General features: G+C 44.0%; 1 protein-coding gene across 6 annotated transcripts in view; it reads left to right on the top strand.

Moving 5' to 3' along the window:
• Nucleotides 1-16,171, top strand: part of pisd (phosphatidylserine decarboxylase) — a 182,894-nt gene that overhangs the window by 153,120 nt on the left and 13,603 nt on the right. For 5 of the 6 annotated variants that reach the window (XM_072243234.1, XM_072243237.1, XM_072243233.1 and 2 more), the window contains one exon: nt 4,803-4,941. In XM_072243234.1, the coding sequence (XP_072099335.1) occupies nt 4,803-4,941 (139 nt within the window). Of the gene's footprint in view, nt 1-4,802; nt 4,942-13,672; nt 13,768-16,171 lie in introns of all 6 variants that reach the window. The other variant, XM_072243239.1, reaches the window with a different exon arrangement.

The following is a 16,171-nucleotide window of genomic DNA, read 5'->3' as shown; positions in this document are numbered from 1 at the left end:
CTCACAACAGAGCCCATCAAATTGTGATTACACTCAGTTCTCAATGATGGGTCAGTATATGTCTATATTCCACAAATCGATACTCGTTACATTTCTGTACTAAGGTGTCTGAGATTAACATGTAATCATTCAGAGATAGCGATAATGATCTTTCTGTTATCTATGAATATAATTTTTATAGTTTCGTTCCTGACCTTAGGCTATCCAAATGTGATAAACAGCCTGTGAAGAATTTAAGACAATAAGACATAGAAGCAGAATTAGACCATTCAGCCCATCGCGTCTGCTCCACCATCATGGCTAACCCAGGATCCTATTCAACCCCATACACCTGCCTTCTCACCATATCCCTTGATACTCCAACCAATCAGGAATCTATCAACTTTCGCTTTAAATATACCCACGGACTCTGCCTCCACTGCAGTCTGTGGCCGAGCATTCCACAGGTTCAGCGCATTTTGGCTTTAAAAAAATGTCTTTACTTCTGTTCGAAAAGGTCACCTCTCAATTTTAAGGCTGTGCCCTAGTTCTGGATACCTCCACCATAGTAAACATCCTCTCCACATCCACCTTATCTGGTCCTTTCAACATTCGGTAGATTTCAATGAGATCAAAAAGTATCAAAGGTACATTTAATGTCAGAGAACTGTATACAATATATATCCTGAAATGCTTTTTCTTTGCAACCATCCATGAAAAGAGGAGTGCTCCCAAAGAATGAATGACAGTTAAATGTTAGAACCCCAATGACCCCCCTCCCTACTGCACGTAAGTGGCAGCAAGCAACGATCCCCCTCCCCCTACCAGCAGAAAAAAAGCATTGGCGCCCACCACTGAGCACTCAAGTGTGCAGCAAAGCAACAACAAAGACACAGACATGCAGTTACCCCAAAGACTACCAGTTCACCCGGTATTCGACATACCACAGGCTCTCTCTCTCTCCCTAATAAGGGAGTAATAGGCGTGACCGTTTCACAGCGAGAAGGGAGACATAACAAACAACGCATTGGTTTATGATGTTAAAAGTCTGTTGTGTTGCTTTTTCTGAGCTCTGTGCCCAAAGATCCCAGGTCTCTGGGCACACAGCCATGGATCTTCTGACTCCCATGGCATACTGATCTCCTGCTGGGACACCAACCTTCAATCCATCCATCTCCAGAGCCCTCTGAAGGCAAGTTGAGCTCTTAGTCCTTGGCACGTCGAATAATGGCCAGACGTGAAACCCTGAGAGCGGGTCCCATTCCTGCAAAGAACCAAAGCCATCCAGGGCAAGTTGTTCAAAACAACCCTGAAAGGGAAAAACAGAGATATTAAAGATGAAATAGAGCTGTTTCCGAAGATGCAAGCAAAGGAGTTGCCTTTAGCGCCATCTTGATTCAGCTTCACCCTCCGCCCCATGTATTCTTCTAAATACCAGCGAGTACAGGCCCAAAGCTGCCAAATGCTCCTCACATGTTAACCCCTTCATTCCCAGAATCATTCTCGTGAACCTCCACTGGACTCTCCAATGGCAACACATCCTTTTTGAGATATGGGGTCCAAAATTGTTGGTGATATTCCAAGTGTGGTCTGACTAGTTTTTATATACTATATAAAAATTATATACCTTGTTTTTATATACTATTCCCCTTGAAATAAATGCCATCATTACATTTACCTTCTCTACCACACACTCAACTTGTGAATTAACCTTCTGGGAGTCTTGCATGAGGACTCCTAAGTCCCTTTGCACCTCTGATGTTTGAATTTTCTCCCCATTTAGATAATCTGCGCTATTGTTCCCTTTACCATGATGCATAATCATACGTTTCCCAACACTCCATCTACAATTTTTTGCCCATTCTTCCAATTTGTCCAAGTCCTGCTGCAATTGCGTTGCTTCCTCAGCACTACATACCCCTTACACCTGTCTTCGTATCATCCGCAAATTTTGCCACAAATCCATCAATTCCACTAACCCTTGTAGTTTCTTTAAATCCACTCACAAAGATTCAACATTTTCTGACCCTATGTTACCTCTTTCTAAAGATGTTATTCCATTTCTTACCAACAGAGCCACACTACCGGCTATGCGTTCCTGCCTGTCCAAGTATATCCTTTGATATTAAGCTCCCAGCTATGGCTTTCTTTCAGCCATGACTCAGTGATGCCCGCAACGTCATACTGACCAATCTGTAATTGCGTCATGAGTTCGTCCACCTTATTCCGAATGCTGCGTGTATTTAAATACAGCACCTTCAGTTCTGCATTCTTTGCCCTTATGAATTTTGCCTCTGTGGTACAACTTTGCACTGTCTGCATTTGTACCCAATCATTGGGTTGTCCTTCCTTACATTCATATTACACCCATCATCTACTTGTAAACCTGCTGACTAATCCTCAGCTCTATCAGACTGGTTCCCATCCCACTGCCATATTGGTTTAAACCACTCCCAATAGCTGTAGCAAAGGATATTGGTCCCCCTCGGATTCAAGTGCAACCCATCCCTTTTGTACAGATCCCACCTGCCCCAGAAGAGGTCCCAATAACCCAGAAATCTGAATCCCTGCCCCCTGCTCCAATTTTTCAGTCATGCATTTATCCGCCACCTCATTCTATTCCTATCTGGCAATGTAGTCGTGTTATAAGGAAACAGACAAACTTACAGAAGTACAAGATGAAGCATAAAGAAAGCTGATAAAGAAGCTCTTTTCTTTATCAAAGGAGAAAGCAGAGGAATTGGTGGAAAGTTAAAATTAAGATAAGGTTAGCTTTATTTGTCACGTACAGTGAAATTAATCTTTTGCGTCAACGACCAACACAGCCCGAGGATATGCTTTGGGCACTCCACAAGTGTCACCATGCTTCGAGCACCAACATAGCATGTCCACAACTTAGGAATTCTAACCCGAATGTCTTTGGTATGTAAGATAGTGGTCACCAACCTTTTTAAGCCCAAGATCCCCGACCTCGACCTTAGTGAGAGGCAAGTTCTACCTACTAAATCGTTTAGAGAAAAAACAGCTCAGATTGTACTTCCAATTTGAGGCCTTTTATTTGGGCTAATTGTATTTGAATTACACAAAATACTTTTGTCAAACTTTCAAATTAATTCAAACAAGAAAACACTGTAACTAGCATATCAAACAGGCCATAGCTGTCTTTCTTTAAGAATATTACAATACTTCACACCTTTAATTCTAAGTTTCATTATTTAATTTTATTTCAACACGAAAAATAAATGAATAAAAATTGACTGTTGCACTCAGTGTGATGACTGGGGCTGAATACTTTCTGCTAGTTCCCTGAAATTTGGCTCATAGCTACAGACAGCCAGTCTGAGACAGTCTGTGAGGTGTCTGTCAGTAAGACAGCTCCTGTACCTAGATTTAATAATTTTCATCAGTGAAAATACAATTTCACATAGATGTTGACCCGAACTAGGCACTGATTTTTAGTGCTATAAAACCAACGCGCACACCGCGCATTGCTCGGCCCCATCAGTAGTAATTGCCACCAGTTTATGAACGGGGATGTCATTTTCACGGATATATTTTTTAAACTCATTGTAAATATCCTCACCTCTCGTTCTCTCCTTTAATTGCAAAAGAGTGAGGAAGTCCTCCTTTGCTGTAAAATCCTGGAAAACCATTCTGACAAATACAACAAGCTGAGCTGTTTGCATTACATCCAGGGATTCATCGAACTGTAGTGAAAAATATTCACAGAGTGACAAGTCGATCCACGAACTCTTGACAGTGACTCCACCCTCCTTGTCACTGTTGCAGGGCCAAGTGGTATATTACATATTGCAGTTGTGATGCCGTTTTTGTTTTTAAAGTCATTAAAAACAGTCTCTGCGGTAATGACCATTGCTTCCTTGAATAAATCGCCATCTGCAAAAGGCTTGTGTTTAGCCAAAAGGTGACTTACACGAAATGATTCTTCAATAGCAGCATGTTTTGTGAAAAACGATTGCTGGGCCTTCAACCCCGATTTTAGCTCCTCAAGTTTCCTGGCATGAATTGCGCTCTTCAGGGGCTAGGTGTCTAAATTTCTGGTGGTTGGTGTTGTGGTGCCGCTCCAGATTCCCTCTTTTAGTCAATGCTTGTGTTTGGTGGCACAACATACATACACACTTGTCTTTCACCAAGGTAAATAGAAATTCCTCTTCCCATTCTGGATGGAATTTGTATGTTTTCACCTTCTTTCGTGGAGCCTCCGCCATGCTATCAGGACATCACGAGCGAGTGCCGTATATTGATGTTTGCAACAGTCTGTACTCTTATCTAATCTAATTGGGCACTTCGATGCAGCACAGGCTACGCTGAAAACGCGGTGCATGGCGTGGGAACTACACACATGCGCACTGGGCAGAAAGAACAGAACTAAAACCCTGCAACCTGGAAACAATCCCTCTTTACAAACAGCTTTCAGTAGCGAAAGTATTGCTATATTACCATTATTCTAATTAGTATTACTTATTTTTATAATGCACACATTACAACAGTATTTGTGTATTTATTTTTGATTTTCTTCGGGATCTACTGGGAAAGTCTCAAAGATCAACCGGTCGATCCCAATCGACAGGTTGGCGACCACTAATGTAAGAAATAATTTGGTGCATTGACATATCCATGCGGATGTATTAGATATAGCCAGAACATACTCCACATCTAGCCTTTTTCTTTAACATCACTATCAATTCCTTAATATGAGCAACTGCATATGTTTTGTCCCATGCTGTGGGCAGTTTACCATTTATGTTTCTTGACTTGTAATTGACCCAACAACAATGCCTCTCCTTATTGTTGTTTGCTAGATCAGTCCCTCTGATGGAAAAATCCTGCACTTTGGGAAGGTGAAGAATTGTGAAGTGGAGCAAGTGAAGGGTGTGACTTATTCACTGGAGACTTTCCTGGGCCCTCAGACCTGGTCAGATAACCTGGAAATTAGCAACAGTAAGTTCATTTCTCAATATTGGTTTGCATATGTATAGACAGTTCACCATCTTGAATTGACTGTTATGAAACAATCAGTTAGCAGAAGGTGAGAGGAGGTTTTTTTTTTCCACAGGGTCTCACAGAGGACTCTGTGAAGTATATGTGCATATGTATGTTAGGCTGTGATGCAAAAAAAAAATGGGATGAATTTAGGATTGGTGTTAATGGGTAGTAGATGGACAGCGTAATATTGTCCAAAAGGCCTGTTTCTGTTTCTCTCTCTTTCTTATTCAGTGGGGCAGAAGTGAAAAAGTTTGTCTTCACCAATGTCTGGATGCAGGTAATTGATTGGTTGTAGAACTTGGAATACAGCGGATGCTCAGCTACATTGGCACCAGTATGTTTTGACCCAATTTAGGCAGCTAAGGTTTCATGGAAATAGTTAAAAAGGTATAAAGAAGACAAAGCTGCTATTTAACGAGTAACAAATTATGTACATAAATGAAATACGGAACAAATTAGAATATTACCAATACTACCACAGTCCTATAAGACTGTATTAGTTCCTGATAATTATCAAGAGGAATTCATTCAGTGTACGCTGCCCTGTTCTTTTGATTGACTGCAAATGAGCAAAATCAATGCAGACACCTAGTGCAGATAATGAACTGCCTTTATATAAAGCTTTAGATGATTGCATCTTCCAAATTTTCATTTTTATTGTAACATTTAAGACGATTGTCGATACTTTCAGATTCTTCATAATTCCTAATTTGTTGAAGTAGTGAAATAATTTATTTTTACTCATGGCTGTTTCTGGCATCTGTAAGCCTGAATACTTGAAACCATTGTGAGCAAAACAATTCCAAGTTGTCTTACTGAGTATTTTTCACTAACTGTCAGAGGGAAAACCAACTGTCTTGATTCCAAGCACACAAAACTCACGCTATTTAAGAACTGGTGGCTCTAAGCATGGTGAAGTGACTAATAGTCACACAAATGCACACGTCTGATACTAGTTAAGAAACTGTTCTGCAGCAGTCTTCTGTCCTAATTAAGTGGCATAGTGTCCCAAATAAATGAAGGGAATCCCAGCAATGTTCTCGATTAGTTTTGTTCTTTAAGAGTTGTCCCAAATAAACGGCTGCCCTAATTAGCCAATGGTCCAAATAACCAGGTTTAACTGTAACTGGGGAAGGCTTTTCAGAATCGGAGTTGTAAAATGTCAGAATCAGAATCAGGTTTATTATCACCATCACTGGCATGTGTTGTGAAATTTGTAAACTTGGCAGCAGCAGTTCAATGCAATGCATAATATAGAAGGAAAATAAATAAATTGCAACATGCATATATTTGAATAGATTTAAAAAATCATGATTAAAACAGAAAATAAATATAATTTATAAAATGAGGTAGTGTTCAAGGGTTCAATGTCCTTTTAGAAATCGGATGGCAGAGGGGAAGAGGCTGTTCCTGAATCGCTGAGTGTGTGCCTTCACGTTTCTGTACCTCCTACCTGATGGTAACAGTGAGAAAAGGGCATGCCCTGGGTGCTGGAGGTCTTTAATAATGGACACTGCCTTTCTGAGACACCGCTCCTTGAAGATGTCCTGGGTACTTTGTAGGCTCATACCCAAGATGGAGCCGACTAAATTTACAACCCTCTGCAGCTTTCTTTCGGTCCTGTGCAGTAGCAACACCGCCCCCCCCCCCCCCCCCCAATGCCAGACAGTGATGCAGCCTGTCAGGTTGCTGTACATCTATAAGAAGTTTTTGAGTGTGTTGGTTGACATGCCAAATCTCTTCAAGCTCCTAATGAAGTATAGTCGTATCTTGCTGCCTTTATAAGTACTTCAATGTGTTGGGACCAGGTTAGATCCTCAGAGATCTTGACACTCAGGAACTTGAAGCTGCTCACTCTCTCCACTTCTGAATCCCCTCTGAGGATTTGTATGTGTTCCTTCGTCTTACCCTTCCTGAAGTCCACAATCAGCTCTTTCGTCTTACTGACATTGAGTACCAGGTTGCTGCTGCGACACCACTAGTTGGCATACCTCACTCCTGTACGTCCTCTGGTCACCATCTGAGATTCTACCAATAATGGTTGTATCATCAGCAAAGTTATAGATGGTATTTGAGCTATGCCCAGCCACACAGTCATGGGTATATAGAGAGTAGAGCAGTGGGCTAAGCACACACCCCTGAGGTGCACCAGTATTGATCATCAGTGAGGAGGAGATACAATCCGCACAGATTGTGACCTCGGTTAGGAAGTCAAGAATTCAATTGCAGAGGGAGGTACCGAGTCCCAGGTTCTGCAACTTCTCAATCAGGATTATGGGAATGATGGTATTAAATGCTGAGCTAGTCGATGAACAGCATCCTGACGTAAGTGTTTGTGTTGTCCAGGTGGTCTAAAGCCGTGTGAAGAGCCATTGAGATCTTATGGTCATGTGGAGATTGTGTCTGCAGTTGACCTATTGTGGCGATAGGCAAATTGCAATGGGTCCAGGTCCTTGCTGAGGCAGGAGTTCAGTCTACTCATGACCAACCTCTCAAAGCATTTCATCACTAGTCATTAAGGCAGCTTAAACATGATTCTGATTCTGAAATCTGTAGAGGATGTTTTGCGCAGGTCATTAGAATATAGATCAAAGTAATGATTTTTTTTCTGCCTAATCCTAATGAGTTGAAGGGATTAAGGGAGATCCACCAGAGTGCAAGAGACAGTGGCTGAAAGCTCTGCTACTAATGGTGCAGTAGAGAAAGTCAGTGCACAGAAACAATAATCGGGTCAGAATGGGTAAGTAGGGTGAGATGAGATTGTACTGTGATCAGGCCAGGGGTAGTGGAAGACACAAGCCTGGTTTATACTTCTGCGTTAACTGGATGCCATAACCTACACAAGTGGCCTACGCGCGTTGTGAGCATTTATACTTGTGCGTTGGTGTGTCTGCGTCGCTTGGCAATTCGTGCACGTCACGCATGCACACTCACCTGCCCGCGCAAGGCTTCATGGTCATGGTAGTCTCGGGGTAAACAAGACGCGAGCGAATTTTTTTGGACAAAATGTATCCTCCATAATTTCGGAGGTCTGTAAAGCTTTATGGAACGCATTGCAGCTAGAGTTCCTTCCCTGCCCTTCAGTCGCCCAATGGGAAGCTATTGCAGCGTAGGATGAAATGCGATGCTACCAAGCGAACCAATCACAGCTGTTGCGTTCTGCGTTGCTGCGACGCGCAGTTACATTTTGGGAGAAGTGCGCGTCGCAGCAACGCAGGGTCTCGCGTAGGGTTCCGCGTCGGCTTTGCGTAGGGTTTGTGGCGACGCAGACCTTATGGCAACGTGTTGACGCAGAAGTATAAACCAGGCTTAAAGCGTTCAATTGTTTATATTCTGAATGTTGATTAGGTGAGAAACCCTACCCCAAGGGCAGTTAGAAAGTGCGCTTGGGGTAGGATTTCTTACCTAATCAGCTTGTGGGGCCATCAAGATGGCTTTGATCTTCCCAATATTGAGTTAGAGGAACTTATAGCTCATCCAAGGCTTAATGATGGTACAGAATTGTGGGTGACTGTCAGGCGATGGTAGGGAGAGCCATCAGGTAATGGAGAGCAACACCAATGGCCATCCCCCTTAACAATAAGTACTCCATTTTGAGTACTGTTGGGGTGGATGGGGTAGGTGACCTCCCTGGGGGAAGCAACAGTGGCTGTGCCGCTAGGGTCAGAATGTGTTTAGTCACAGAGGTTGAGCAGCCAAAGGTCGTCATACATATTGGTACCAATGACACAGGCAGAAATAGGGAGGAGGCCCTGAAGGCAGAATGCAGGGAGTTAGGAAGGAAACTGAGAAGCAGGACCTCAAGGATAGTAATCTCGGATTTGCTGCCTGTGCCACGTGACAGTGAGCGTAGGAATAGAATGAGGATAATTGCGTGGCTGAAGGACTAGAGTAGGGGGCAGGGATTCAGATTTCTGGACCATTGGGACTTGTTCTGGTGCAAGTGTGATCAATACAAAAAGGACGGGTTGCACTTGAATCCGAGAAGGACCAATATCCTGGGAGGGAGGTTTGCTAATGCTGTTAGGGAGGGTTTAAACTAGAGATGCAGGGGGTGGGAACGGAAGTGAAGAGGCAGAGGATGGGGTGGTTGGTGCACAAGTTTGGACAGCTCACAGGGAGTTTGTGAGGAAGGATAGGATGTACCTCAGGCGACTGTGGGAGGCGAGGGAGGAGATTGCTGAGCCTCTGGCGATGATCTTTGCATCATCAATGGGGATGGGAGAGGTTTCAGAGGATTGGAGGATTGAGGATGTTGTTCCTTTATTCAAGAAAGGGAGTAGAGATAGCCCAGGAAATTATAGACCGGTGGGTCTTACCTCAGTGGTTGGTAAGTTGATGGAGAAGATCCTGAGAGGCAGGATTTATGAACATTTGGAGAGGTATAATATGATTAGGAATAGTCAGCATGGCTTTGTCAAGGGCAGGTCATGCCTTACGAACCTGATTGAATTTTTTGAGGATGTGATTAAACACATTGATGAAGGAAGAGCAGTAGATGTAGTGTATATGGATTTCAGCAAGGCATTTGATAAGGCACCCCATGCAAGGCTTATTGAGAAAGTAAGGAGACATGGGATCCAAGGGGACATTGCTTTGTAGATCCAGAACTGGCTTGCCCACAGAAGGCAAAGAGTGGTTGGAGATGGGTCATATTCTACATGGAGGTCAGTCACCAGTGGAGTGCCGCAGGGATCTGTTCTGGGACCCTTATTCTTTATGATTTTATAAATGACCTGGATGAGGAAGTGGAGGGATGGGTTAGTAAGTTTGCTGATGACACAAAGGTTGGAGGTGTTGTGGATAGTGTGGAGGGCTGTCAGGGATTACAGTGGGACATTGATAGAATACAAAACTGGGCTGAGAAGTGGCAGATGGAGTTCAACCCAGATAAGTGTGAAATGGTTCATTTTGGTAGGTCAAATATGATGGCAGAATATAGTATTAATGGTAAGACTCTTGGCAGTGTGGAGGATCAGAGGGATGTTGGGGCCCGAGTCCATAGGACGCTCAAAGCAGCTGCGCAGGTTGACTGTGGTTAACAAGGCATACGGTGTATTGGCCTTCATCAATCGTGGAATTGAATTTAGGAGCTGAGAGGTAATGTTGCAGCTGTATAGGACCCTGGTCAGACCCCACTTGGAGTACTGTGCTCAGTTCTGGTCGCCTCACTACAGGAAGGATGTGGGAGCCATAGAAAGGGTGCAGAGGAGATTTACAAGGATGTTGCCTGGATTAGGGAGCATGCCTTATGAGAATAGGTTGAGTGAACTCGGCCTTTTCTCCTTGGAGCGACGGATCATAAGAGGTGACCTGATAGAGGTGTATAAGATGATGAGAGGCATTGATTGTGCGGATAGTCAGTGGCTTTTTCCCAGGGCTGAAATGGTTGCCACAAGAGGACACAGGTTTAAGGTGCTGGGGAGTAGGTACAGAGGCGATGTCAGGGGTAAGTTTTTTACTCGGAGTGAAAGTGGAACAGGCTTCCAGCAATGGAGGTGGATACGATAGGGTCTTTTAAGAGACTTTTGGATAGGTACATGGAGCTTAGAAAAATAGAGGGCTATGGGTAAGCCTAGTAATTTCTAAGGTAGGGACATGTTTAGCACAACTTTGTGGGCCGAAGGGCCTGTATTGTGCTCTAGGTTTTCTGTGTTTCTAATGCAACCTAAAAAAGGTGGATGAACTTAGAGCGTGGATCAATATGTGGAACTATGATGTTGTGGCCATTATAGAGACTTGGATGTCTCAGGAGGGAATGGCTGCTGAGTGTGCCAGACTTTTAGATGTTTCAAAAAGGACAGGATGGGAGGCAAAAGTGGCACTGCTAATCAGTTATAGTGTCATGGCTGCAGAAAAGGAGGAAGTCATGGAGGGATAATCTACTGAGTCTGTGTGGCTGAAAGTCAGGAATAGGAAGGGGTCCGTAACTCTACTGGGTGTTTTTTATAGATCCCCCCCACCCCCAGTAGTAACAGAGACATATACAGCTTCTGGAACGGTGCAATAATAATAGGGTTGTTGTGATGGGAGATCTTAACTTTCCTGACTGGCATCTCCTTAGAGCAAGGGGTTTAGATGGAGTTTGTTAGGTGTGTTTGTTAGGAAGGTTTGCTATCGCAATATGTAGATAAGCCAACTAGAGAGGCTGTACTTGATTTGGTATTGGGAAATGAACCTGGTCAGATGTGGGAGAGCATTTTAGAGGTAGTGATCATAATTCTCCCCTTTACCATAGCACTGGGGAGGGATAGGAGCAGACAATTTGGGAAAACGTTTAATTGGGGTAGGGGGGAAATATATGCTATTAGGCAGGAACTTGGGAGCAGATGTTCTCAGGGAAGTGCATGGCAGAAATATGGAAATGTTCAAGGAATATTTGCACCTAGCGCTCTGCTATTCCATTGAGGCAGGGAAAGGATGGTAGAGTAAAAGGATGTGGAAAATCCAGTTAAGAAAAGAAAGGCTTAGAAGAGGTTAAAGAAACAGTTCTAGAAAATTACAAGGTTGCCAGGATAAAGCTTAAGAATGGAATTAGAGCAAGAAGGGACCATGAGAAGGCCTTGGTGAGCAGGATTAAGGAAAACCCCAAGGATTCTACAAGTACATGAAGAGCAAGAGGACAGATTCTGTGTGAGAATAGGACAATTCAGGTGCAATAGTGGAAAAGTGTGCACGGAGTCAAAGGAGGTAGTGGAGGTACTTAATGAATACTTTGCTTCAGTATTCACCAGGGAAAGGAGCTTGGCAATTGTGGGGATGGCTTACAGCGGACTGAAATGATTGAGCATATAGAGATTAAGAAAGAGAATGTGGTGGAGTTTTTAAAAAGCATTAAGTTAGTTAAGTCACAGCGACTGGACGAGGTATACCCCAGGCAGTTCTGTGGGAATTGAGGGAGGAGATTGCTGATCCTCTGGTGTTCTTTGCATCACCAATAGGGATGGAGGGTTGGAGAGGTCGCCCAGGAAATTATAGACCACTGAGTCTTACTTCAGTGGTGGACACGTTGTTGGAGAAAATCCTGAGAGGCAGATTTATGAGCATTTTGGAGAGGCATAATATGATTAGGGATAGTCAGCATAGCTTTGTCAAGGGGAGGTCATGCCTTACAAGCCTGATTGAATTATTTGAGGATGCAACAAAACACAGTGATGAAGTTGAACAGTGGATGTAGTGTATATAAATTTCAGTCAGCAAGGCTCATTCAGGAAGCAAGGAGGCATAGGCTACAGAATTGGCTTGCCAGCAAAAGGCAAAGGGGGATGGTTGTAGATGGTTCGTATTCTGTATGAAGGTCGGTGACCAGTGGTTTTCCACAGGGATCTGTTCTGCGACCCCCTCCTCTTTGTTATTTTTATAAATGACTTGGATGAAGTAGAAGGGTGGGTTAGTAAGTTTGCTGATGACACAGCGGTTGGGGGTGTTGTGGATAGTGTGATGGGTTGTCAGAGGTTACAGCGGGATATCGATAGGATGCAAAACTGGGCTGAGAAGTGGCAGTTGTTCAACCCAGATAAGTGTGAAGTGGTTCATTTTGGTAGGTTTGAAGACAGAATATAATAATGGTAAGACTCTTAGTAGTCTGGAAGATCAGAAGGAACTGGGAGTCTGTGTCCATAGGACACTCAAATCTGCTGCGCTTGTTGACAGTGGGACAGAGTTCAAGAGCCGTGAGATAATGTTACAGCTATATAAGACCTTGTTCAGACCGCACTTGGAGTACTGTGTTCAGTTCTGGTCACCTCACTACAGGAAGGATGTGGAAACTAGAGGGAGGGTGCAGATGTACTTAGAAGGATGTTGACTGGATTGGAGAACATGCCTTATGAGAATAAGTTGACTGAACTTGGCCCTTTCTCCTTGGAGCGATGGAGGATGAGAGGTGACCTGTTAGAGGTGTATAAGGCATTGGTTGTGTGGATAGCCTGAGGCTTTTTCCTAGGGCTGAAATGGCTAACATGAGGGGGCATAGTTTTCAGTGCTTGGAAGTAGGTACGGGTTGATGTCACACAGAGAGTGGTGGGTGGGTGGAACGCACTGTTAGCAAAGGTGGTGGAGGCAGGTACAATAGGGACTTTTAAGAGACTCTAAGGTAGGTACATGGAGCTTAGAAAAATAGAAGGCGATGTGGTAGGGAAATTCTAGGCAGTCTCCAGAGTAGGTTACGTGGTCAGTGCAAACTTTGTGGGCAGGAGGGCCTGTAATGTGTTGTATGCTTCTAAAATCATAGTACATTAATGATGTAGATTTTCGCAAATGAAACATAGAGAGGCGTTTATGTTTAATGAAACCCATAACACATTTTATTGGACTCCAAAACATACACACAAAAGTGGACTAAGAACTCTTTGCATAATAACATCATCATGTCAGACCAGCCTCTTGAAGTGAAACTTCAACTCAATGTCAGTGTTCACAGACCCCACCCCCCACCACCAGAATTCACTAAAATTGGCATTTTGAGCCTGCCTGGTGCTTGGATGAGTTACCCGGCTCAGTTCGGCTCGGCTCCTGTGTTCAGGTGGAGGAACAACAGGTGCTTCTGGCTTGACACGCTCATGATCATGTCGTGGCAGCAGAACAGTCCAAATCTTATTTATTGGGCCAGTTTAAGATGATCTATTGACATACATTAAGGTTTACCTCTCTTACTATAAGTCTTTTTTTCCCTGTTCCAAAACAGAATGGGCCATCTTAAAGGGGCCAAAGGGGTGTTGGTGTGCATCATGTTGGACGAAAACAAATGAGGCAAAACGTAGATCAGTGGAATCCCAAGAGGTATGAATAGGTGACAAGGAATTGAATTTACTGAGGCGGGTGGTATGCTGTTGAGACGTTGCACAGGAGAGAAACCCCACCTTCCCTGAACTTAATGCCAGCCAACCACAGGCCTGTGATTGCTGTTTGGTAGGGTGGACCTCTTGAGTCAGTAACTTGGTTGGCTGCAGACTGGCATAGTTAACCCCTGTATGTTCAGCCTGTATGTTTGGCTGTAAGAGGCAGTTAGCCACGGCATTATTTTTCAGCTGAAACGTCATGCACAGAAACTCAAAAAGGCCAAACAGTGTTATCACAGCTGTTTTGAGAATGTCCTTCAAGCACACAGGCAGTGATGGTAGCCCCTAAGTAGGTTGACCCTTGGAAAAAATTAACTTTTTGGCTAAGCATGCTGAAGCGTCTGGAATATGTGGGACCGGGTAACATTTGGGGGGTGTTGGTATTTGGCACATGGGTGGCAACCACCAGTGGACTTGGGGACCATGTGGAGGGGTGAAGCCCAGGGGCTATTTGACCAGCGTACAATGCTAAGTCTTTCCATGTTGGCAAACTCAGCCTTTGCAATTGCCACCTTTTCTGGGTCCAATTTACACGTGCAGCATGGACTAGCAGGCCTGTTGTGGGAATGTGGTGTTCGACCCCATGTTTTGTGACTAGTGGAGAATGTGGACTTGGTGAAGTTTGGGAATTCACCTAGCAGTCAAATAAACTCACATGCAATGGGGCATGCGTTTGACAGAGTTGTTGCGGGGATCTTGCTGGCGGAGCAGGGTAACAACCCAAAGTCCTTGATATCCATAAGCTGGCATTCTTAAGATCGACTGACAGTCTTTGGGCATTCATGAAATCTGCACCGAGCAGAGGTCTAAGCCTCCAGTGAGGTTTCATTGCTCTTGCCTTCTCATCAATAGGCAATGCTGGCAGCACACTCTCTTGAGCACCCGTGTCACACAGGAAACATCGCCCTGAAAGGGTGTCCATAATGAACACTAGACAACCCTGGCAGCTGGAACCCATGGTGTTCACAACCTCTGATGTCCAGTGCAGGTACTGTCAAAGCGGCAAGGCAGTCGGCACTTCCTAGTGTTCGTACCAAAGCGAGTGTGGTAATACCCCAGGGCCAGCATAGTCTGTTTCACAGCCACAGACGTCCTTATATTAGGGGCCTTGCTGACTGGGCTTATTGAGGCAGGGAAAAGAGGAATTATGCATCTCTACTTGGCTGAATAGACTATCAGCTATTTTAGCAGCTCCCTATAGTCCTTCATGGGTCATTAGTGAGGGTATGTGAACTGGATTAGGCATTTTCTGCAAGAAGAGTTCTTTAAACCAAGTGACGCCACTTGGCTTCCAAAGCTCGGGTGTTGGCTGCGTTCAATAACTCTCAAATCATCCGAGAGCATCAGGGTCACCAATGTAGTGTTTCACAAATAAAACAAAAGTGAGGTGTTTTATGTTTAATGAAATCTGTAACATAGTTTTGTGTTTAGGTTTGGAGTTCAAAAAAATACAATAGACAATAGACAACAGGTGCAGGAGTAGGCCATTCGGCCCTTTGAGCCAGCACCACCATTCACTGTGATCATGGCTGATCATCCACAATCAGTATCCAGTTCCTGCCTTATCCCCATAACCTTTGACTCCGCTATCTTTAAGAGCTCTATCCATCTGTTTCTTGAAAGCATCCAGAGACTTGGCCTCCACAGCCTTCTGGGGCAGAGCATTCCATATATCCACCACTCTCTGGGTGAAAAAGTTTTTCCTCAACTCCATTCTAAATGGCCTACCCCTTATTCTTAAACTATGGCCTCTGGTTCTGGACTTACCCATCAGCAGGAACCTGCTTCCTGCCTCCAGCGTGTCCAATCCCTTAATAATCTTATATGTTTCAATAAGATCCCCTCTCAGCCTTCTAAATTCCAGAGTATACAAGCCCAGTCGCTCCAATCTTTGTGAACCTACGCTGCATTCCCTCAATAGCAAGGATGTCTTTCCTCAAATTTGGAGACCAAAACTACACACAGTACTCCAGATATGGTCTCACCAGGGCCCTGTAGAGCTGCAGAAGGACCTCTTTGCTCTTATACTCAATTCCCCTTGTTATGAAGGCCAGCATGCCATTAGCTTTCTTCACTGCCTGCTGTACTTGCATGCTTACTTTCAGTGACTGATGTACAAGAACACCTGGATCTCGTGCTTCCCCTTTTCCTAACTTGACTCCATTTAGATAATAATCTGCCTTCCTGTTCTTACCACCAAAGTGGATAACCTCACATTTATCCACATTAAACTGCATCTGCCCACTCACCCAGCCTGTACTAGTCACCCTGCATTCTCATAACATCCTCTTCACATTTCACACTGCCACCCAGCTTTGTGTCATCGGCAAATTTGCTAATGTTAC

This window comes from Mobula birostris, chromosome 25 (genome assembly GCF_030028105.1).
Source record: "Mobula birostris isolate sMobBir1 chromosome 25, sMobBir1.hap1, whole genome shotgun sequence".
In the NCBI taxonomy this organism is placed as follows: Eukaryota; Metazoa; Chordata; class Chondrichthyes; order Myliobatiformes; family Myliobatidae; genus Mobula; species Mobula birostris.
This window is presented reverse-complemented; position numbering and strand designations above follow the sequence as displayed.